This window comes from Epargyreus clarus, unplaced genomic scaffold, assembly GCF_041222505.1.
Source record: "Epargyreus clarus isolate Ecla_fem2 unplaced genomic scaffold, WU_Ecla_fem_2.2 ptg000009l, whole genome shotgun sequence".
In the NCBI taxonomy this organism is placed as follows: domain Eukaryota; kingdom Metazoa; phylum Arthropoda; class Insecta; order Lepidoptera; family Hesperiidae; genus Epargyreus; species Epargyreus clarus.
In genome coordinates, this window is record NW_027332217.1 from 7,400,661 (window position 1) to 7,408,432 (window position 7,772).

Sequence of the window (7,772 nt, forward strand, 5' to 3'; positions counted from 1 at the left end):
TGCTGGCGGCAAGAGTGGGAGCTCGAACCGTCCGGCAAGCAACCCCGGGAAGGACGGCGGCATGTGTGGTCGCACGCCGTCGTAAACACCAGGTGTGCGGGAGGAGCGTAAATTGCAAGGCAGAGCCCGACCGGGGCATCGCGCTCGAAGGACTCCGGTTGTGTTCCGTTGGGGATCACAGAGTTCTCCACCAAACGCTGAGGACGGCCACCGGGGGGGTTTTAGTGCAGCAAAAATCCTACATAACCCGGCGTCGCTCCCACGTCGTCGGGTACCTTTTGAAGGTTACCCCCTCGAAAACAAAAAAAAATGGTTAAAGTTGGTCCATTTAACTACTTATTAATATAGAAGCGTGCATAAAAAGTTGCGTGTGTTAGAAATGTCGAAATCGCGTGACGCTGTTTAAGTAAAAGCTTGTTGTGAGTAGTATAACTCGCCCACATTATTACCAGCTAATGTGTCATTAAAAATAAACGACCTACAAACCTTTCCTTTTAGTTCACCAACATTCTAAATCCTTAAATAAACCTTTTCTTCTGTAAAGTAATGAATTCATTCTTTATTCCATGTTTTTATATTTGAAGGTGACCCTTTGTGGTTCGACACTGGAGGTCACACCTATTTCTGCCTTATCACACCTATTTCTGCCTTATAACAGCAGTTTTAGGCAATGCTGTGTTCTGGTTTGTGGCAAGGGAAAATACTTTTCCAAGGCATTCCAACTCAATCTTAAGGGGCGGCCAACTTCACATGACAATCTCATCTTATCAAGGGTCATTGTCCATGGGTGACAGTAGTCACATAATCTAGTTGACTGCATGCTCGTTTCCAATATAAAAATAAAAATAATATAATCGTTCTTTGGCGGTCGGATAAAAATCATAGAAAAACGCTAAGAAACCAAAGTGATCAAGTTGAAATGACGAAGCTAAAAGTTATAAGCGTACAATAACGATAAAGAAATGGGCAAATGCTCAGGCAATCATAAAATGTACATGAGTTTCCGTCACGCAACCTGATTAGTGTGCAGGGGCACATTACTATAATTGCTGGGTTGGAAGAATTGAAATCCCTTGTTTTACTCTTGTTCCATTTATTCCTTTGTTCCATAGGTCTATTGCCAGTACTGAATGAAAATTTGAAAATCTGGCCTATTTATATCCCCGACTCAAGTACCACAACTAAAAGCAGGTTTAGGCAGCAATATAGGCATTTTGGCCAATTACAACTATTTCCCGTTATTCTATGTCTAAACCTGTACGGACCTGTACGAACCTGTTCAAACTGTGGCCTTGAATCGAGGATTCACAATAATAATAATAATAATCTATTTAGTTTGTTTAGGAATTTACATATTTCTATTTAAACTTCTATTAAAACCTAAACTATTGCAAAACCTATTATAATTGACACCTATACCTATGCCCTATAAACTATTACGAAATATTTATTTTAATACATTTACAAAACTTAAACTATTATCTATTTTCCCTATTCTATTAAATCCTATTATATACTATTAACAATAAAACATAAGTAAAACACTATTCAAACATAATAAAAACATCAATAAATTACATTAAAAAACTATCAGCTGTTTACGTAACTACGTCTTACTGCTATGATCAGCTGATCGAGTTGGAGTCAGCTGTTTAGCGTCGGCCATTGAACTATACAATATTAATCAGCTGATCGTAAGTTACGAATAATGAAGTCTTTATTTATTACAACTTATGAACTATTATGAACTATAAATTAAGTAAACAATTTCAAACTTATAATTACGTCGAATCTTGAGTCAGCTGTTCGCGTCGTCCCGCACATTTCTCCCGCCGTGCAGCTGTGTTGCATCTTCTGTCGGTGCTGGGGCGACGTCTTCTATAGGCAGCACTACCAGCTTCCTCACTGGCCGGCGTAGAACTCCTCCCTTGGTTGCCACGTCGACTGTTCTTACTATGTTGTCTGGACCCGGAAATGTTGCGATGACCCGACCTCGAACCCATATGTTCCTAGGTAGGTTACTGTCCAATATTTGTACTAAGTCGCCGATCTTCACTGTTGCCCCTCTTCCGTGGGGCTCCCGCCGGTGTTGAAGCTCAGGAAGGTACTCTCGAAGCCATCTTGTCCAGAATATGTCGGTTAATCTCTGCGCGGCACGCCAGCTGTTTTTGCATATGGTGTCGCGGTCGTTGAACTCTCCCGGGGTCGATACTCTTCCGTTCCCGCCGAGTAGGAAATGGTTCGGTGTAAGCGCTTCTGGGTCCTCGGCGCTCACTGACACGTGGGTGAGAGGTCGGCTGTTCACTGTATATTCCACCTCTGCCAGGAGCGTCGTGAGGACTTCTTCTGCTGGATGTCGTTCGTGAAGCGTTGCTTGCAGTGCAGTTTTCACGGAGCGCACGAGCCTTTCCCACGCGCCTCCCATGAAGGGCGCGCCAGGTGGGATGAATCGCCACGAGATGATCTTCTTAGCAGCCTCCTCCGCTGTGGCTGCGTCGATCGCCTGCCGTAGTTCCTTGTCAGCGCCCCTCAGGTTGGTGCCGTTGTCCGACCATATTTGCGCCGGACGTCCACGGCGCGCCATCATCCGCCGGAGCGCCATCACCGCAGAGTCGGTGGTGAGCGATGCTGTAACTTCTAGATGAATAGCACGTGTGGTTAGACAGGTGAAGATAGCTACATACCTCTTCTGATTGGTACGCCCGACTGTTACTGTAAGCGGCCCGAAGTAGTCGACTCCTGTGTATGTGAAAGGTCGCTTGTGATGTGCCAAGCGACACGATGGTAGGTCTCCGGTTCTCGGGTACGGCGGTGCTTGAGTTTTCATGCGGCATCTGAGACATTGTCGTATTATAGTGCGCGTCACCGGACGTAACCGTAGAACCCAATACCTTTGTCGACACTCGTTTACCGTGGCCTCGACTCCGCTGTGGTGCATCTGTCTATGGATGCTGTGTATCCATAGTTTGACTGTAGGATGGTCACCGTCCAGCACCATGGGGTTCTTGACCTCATTTATGACGGCTTCTATTGCTTCGATGCGGCTTCGGAGTCTCAGGGCACCATTTTCATACTTGACACTTAATCGATGTAATCGGCTATCTCTGTCTATAGGCTTCTGACGTTTCATGTTATCTATATCAACCTGAAATGAACTTTCTTGCGACGAACGCATTAATAACTCTTCTGCTTCTCGGAGGAGTTCTGCGGGCACGGAGATATAACACTTGGCTTGTTCTATTTTTCTATGCTTTACCTGTGGAGCCACCGGTGTCTTCTTTTGACGTCGCCAGTCGGGGTCCGCTTGAGCGTTTCGTCTAGTCCTTTTGTAATTGACCCGCTGTTTAGACGTCCTGCAAAGCTGTATAAACTGTAAAACCCTTGCTGTAGTGAAACGTAATCTATCCCAATTTGAAAATCTAGACATCTCCGGTAGACCTTCAGCCAGCTTCAGACCTCGTTCTGTTACTATGTTGTGTGTTCTTTCTTCACCTGTAGGTTCTGATGGATACGACGCAGAATTTTCTATTGGCCAGGTGCTCGAATCCTCGTGTAGGAAGTCCGGTCCCCTATACCACCTGTGGTTCTTATTGAACCCTATTGGGACATTTCTTGTGGCATCGTCCGCCACGTTGGACTTCGTTGGCACCCAGCGCCACTCACTTACCTTTGTACCTTCTTCTATAGCCGCTATGCGATGTGCCACATACGACTTGTAAGAGCGCGAACCAGCCTTGATCCATGAGAGTACTGTGCGGCTGTCCGTCCAGAACGTTCTTGAGTCCGGTTTTCGTTGATGTTCTTTAACGACGGCGTCGGCGAGGCGAGTTCCCATCACTGCAGCTTGTAACTCTAACCTAGGTATAGATGTTAACTTTAAAGGTGCCACCTTGGCCTTGGACATAATTAGTGATATACTGACGTCGCCGTTGGGTGCCGTTGCTCTCCAATACAATACCGCTGCGTAGGCTGACTCGCTGGCGTCGGTGAACACGTGGAGCTGAAGGGATGTAGCGTCGCTGTACTGTAGGTATCTTCTTGGTATTGCTATATTCGAGAGGCTTCTCAAATGTACCATCCAGTCGCGCCACTGTTCCGCTATGTGATCTTCTATTTTCTCGTCCCACGATGTCCCACGCCGCCAGAGTTCCTGTAAAATCTGCTTAGCTCTTATAGTAACTGGTGAAGCAAAGCCTAACGGATCAAAAAGCGACATAACTATACGTAGGGCTTCTCTCTTCGTCGGTGTTTTCCCATCTATAAGTTCACGAGGCACACGCGTTAAATTGAGGTTGAAGGTAAGTTCGTCTGTATCCGGTTTCCATACGATTCCTAACACACGTTCCAGCTGCTCTCCCGCCTTATAGAGTTCTATGTCCTGTGACGACTCCTGTTCCCCTAGTGCTTGTAGTAGCGCGGGCGTATTGGACTTCCACTGTTTCAACTCGAAGCAAGCTCTTCTGTGTATGTCACGCACGCTTGAAGTGATACGTATGGCTTCTTCGAGGCTTCTAAAGCTGTCCAGGTAGTCGTCGACGTAATGCTTCTCTATAATGGCGGAGGCTGCTTCTGGCTCGGTCTCTTCATACTTCTTAGCGTTCAAGTTCTTGACGAATATTGCTGTTGACGGCGAACTTGAAGCTCCGAAGATGAGTGATGTCATTCTATACTCCTCGGGTGGTTGATCGTCACGACGGTTCCCTCGCCACAGGTACCTAAGAGCGTCTCTGTCTTCTGTTCTCAACTTCACTTGCATGAACATTTCCTTAATGTCAGCTGTTACTGCAACCATATGCTGTCGGAACTTCATCACGACCCCTGGAAGTGATTGCAGTAGATCTGGACCTTTCAACAGCAAGTCGTTGAGTGCGACACCCTTAGTCTTCGCTGCGGCGTCGTGTACCACTCGGAGTTTATCTGGCTTCATTGGGTTCACTACCGCGAAGTGCGGTAAATACCAAGTTCTATTGGGAGTCTTCGTCCTCGGTGCAGGCTCGGCGTATGCTTTCTTGATAAGCGCGTCCATCTGTTCTGTATACTTCTGTTTTAATTGAGAATTACGGTCAAGCTTCTTTTCTATGTGCATAAGACGTGTCAACGAGTTGTCGTAGTTGTTAGGCAAGTCGACCTCTTCTCTTTTCCATAGTAGAGCGGTTTCGTATCTTCCTTCTTCTGTTTGGGTTGTACTTTTCTTTAATATACGTAAGGCTTGCTCTTCAGGGTCCGACTGTGGCTTCTTTGGGTTGATGCATAGCGAGTCCATTGCGAAGTAATGCTTCATGAGATCTTCAAGCTTATCTTCCTGCGGCGCTTCTGTAATGTGTGACACGAAGTTAGCGGTACGTCCAATAATTCGGTTGTGGCTTCCGTGAAGTACCCACCCAAGTGGCGTGAGAGACGCTACCGGTTGGTTCTTCTTTCCCCTTCTCACTCTTGATGCTAGAAGGAGATGCCAGTTGTCTTGACCGATGAGTATGGTAGGCTTCGCATCTTCATAGGAAAGTACGTCGCTAAGATCTCGCAAGTGTTCACATTCTTCGATCTGTTGTCTTGCTATTTCCTGCGGCGATACGTGCAGGTTCTTGATAGTTCTCGCTTGAATGCTTGCTGTGTGGTTGTTCAACCCGTTGAGTGTGATGCTAACTCTTCTTGACTTTGTTTCAGCTGTTTTCAACTCGTTGATTGCTTCTATACGTAGTGGGTCGATGGGTCCCTTTGCCCCTATTTCGTAGGCAAGGCTGTCGTCTATCAGCGTAACTGTAGACCCATCATCCAATAACGCGTAAGTGTTGACCGTATTCTTGGGACCTGTTGCCTGCACCGGGATTATTTTCAAAAAGGTTTGCTTCTTTGTAGGTCTGGCTGTAGTCCACGCGGAGTTAATGACCTCTGTTGACTTCTCTTCTGTTTCTGCCTTTTCTGTTCTGTTGAAGTGTAGTAACCTGTTATGAAAATACTTACAACTATTAATACCACACGGCTTCGTTCGGCAGTTGTGAGTCTTGTTTCTGAAGCGTAGACACCGAAAGCATAGTCGTTTCTTCTTTGCTATATCCCATCTTGTGCTTTCGTTTGCTTCTTTAAACTGTTTGCAGTCCGTCGCGATGTGACCTGTTTCTTCACATACGGGGCATTTCTGTATAACTGTAGACTGCTTTTCTAATACTGTATGTGTCTTCTGAGGACGTCTATTACTATACATCGGCGGTGCCATCTGTTCGGGGAGTGCATAGGGTCCGCACAGCTCAGCTTCTCTCTTCATAAATTTTTCAAACTTCAATAAGTCAGGCTCTTCTTTCGGTTGTGTTGCAGCAAAGTCGTAATATCTGTAACGTAAAGTAGGAGTAAGCTTGTCCACCATTACCTTAGATACCTCCGGATTGTAGAGATAGTAGACGCATTTCAATGCCCGAAGTGTAGACACGGCGTTTGTAACCTTAGTAGAGAACACGCAAATATCCCTAGGCGACTCGCAGAGGCGCGGCAGTGTTCTCAATGTGTCTATTTCGGCCATTGCTATCATCTCCGATCTACCGAATCTCATTTCCAAGGTCTTCATAACATCGGATGGGTGCGCGTTGGTGATCAATAAGCTTTCAACTGCTTCCTTAGCTCTTCCTATTAGATGTCTTCTTAACCTATTAATATTTTCTACCATTGAAAAAGACTCTTCTGTTTCCATATATGCTGCTCTAAAAGGTAGCCAGTCCTGATAATTACCGTTAAAAGTCGGTAATTCAACAAACTTTGAGGACCGCTGGCTAGCTTTGATGGCCTGTGTTATCGCTGACGTAAGTTGAGAGAAGTCTGGCTGCGCGTGGACTCCCGCCGGTGCTTGAGCTCCCGCCGTTGTATGTACTCGCGGATCTGGTTGGGTATGGTGCGCTGTACTATTATTCTGTTGAACCGGCCTTGTCTCTTCCGTGATGGCTTCTATTTCGCGGAGAGGTAGGTGCGGCTCGTCGGCTATGGCTAGCCTCGGTTGCGCTTGCTGTTCCAACCATTCGTCGACCCTGGTGTCGGCTTCTGTTTTTGAGTACTCGGAGACGTCGTCATCGTCGTCTTCTGCTTCTATAACGGCGAGGCGTGCTGTTGCAAGTTCCACTTGCAGACGTATAAGCTCTTCTTTGGCCTTGGCTATCTTGTAAGCCTTTGTCCTTGAACGCGTGGATCCGGCGCGTCGACTCGGAGCGCGCGAACCATGCTGACTATGTGCTTCTGAAGGCTTCTGTATTACTGTCGGTGAATCAGTACTGGCGGTGAGCTCGACGGGATTCTTGAAAATGGTCGCAGCCGGCCTGGCCATCGTGGTGCCAGTGGCCACTGACGCTACTGTACCCTTCGTCGTGACGGACGTGTCTGTAGCGGAGGTTCCCCCAGTAGTGTCGGTTGCGGTGGTTCCCGTGGCCGACGTTTCTGTTGTTGTGCCCGTAGCGGAGGTCCCAGTGGTCGCGTCAGACGAGGAGGGCTTCGTTTCCGTCGAGTCTCGGCGTTCTTTTCCCACGGAGCGTGTGATCGGCATTCTTCTTGCTAATACACAAAAATGACAATTGGAACGATAATATTACTTACTATTCTTCAATTTCTTCAATATTCGGCTTTCGAAGGACCATTAAATGTGCAGGGGCACATTACTATAATTGCTGGGTTGGAAGAATTGAAATCCCTTGTTTTACTCTTGTTCCATTTATTCCTTTGTTCCATAGGTCTATTGCCAGTACTGAATGAAAATTTGAAAATCTGGCCTATTTATATCCCCGACTCAAGTACCA

General features: G+C 46.6%; 1 protein-coding gene across 1 annotated transcript; it reads right to left on the reverse strand.

The window, feature by feature from the left end:
* Positions 1-1,024: 1,024 nt before the first annotated feature.
* Positions 1,025-7,772, reverse strand: LOC140744864 (uncharacterized). The gene has a single exon (XM_073076556.1). It carries the CDS (start codon positions 7,520-7,522, stop codon positions 1,799-1,801), a length of 5,724 nt encoding a protein of 1,907 aa, XP_072932657.1. The 5' UTR covers positions 7,523-7,772; the 3' UTR covers positions 1,025-1,798.

Coding starts and splice junctions, on each gene's coding strand:
- LOC140744864 (XM_073076556.1), bottom strand. CDS start 7,522: ATGCCGATCACACGCTCCGTGGGAAAAGAACGCCGAGACTCGACGGAA.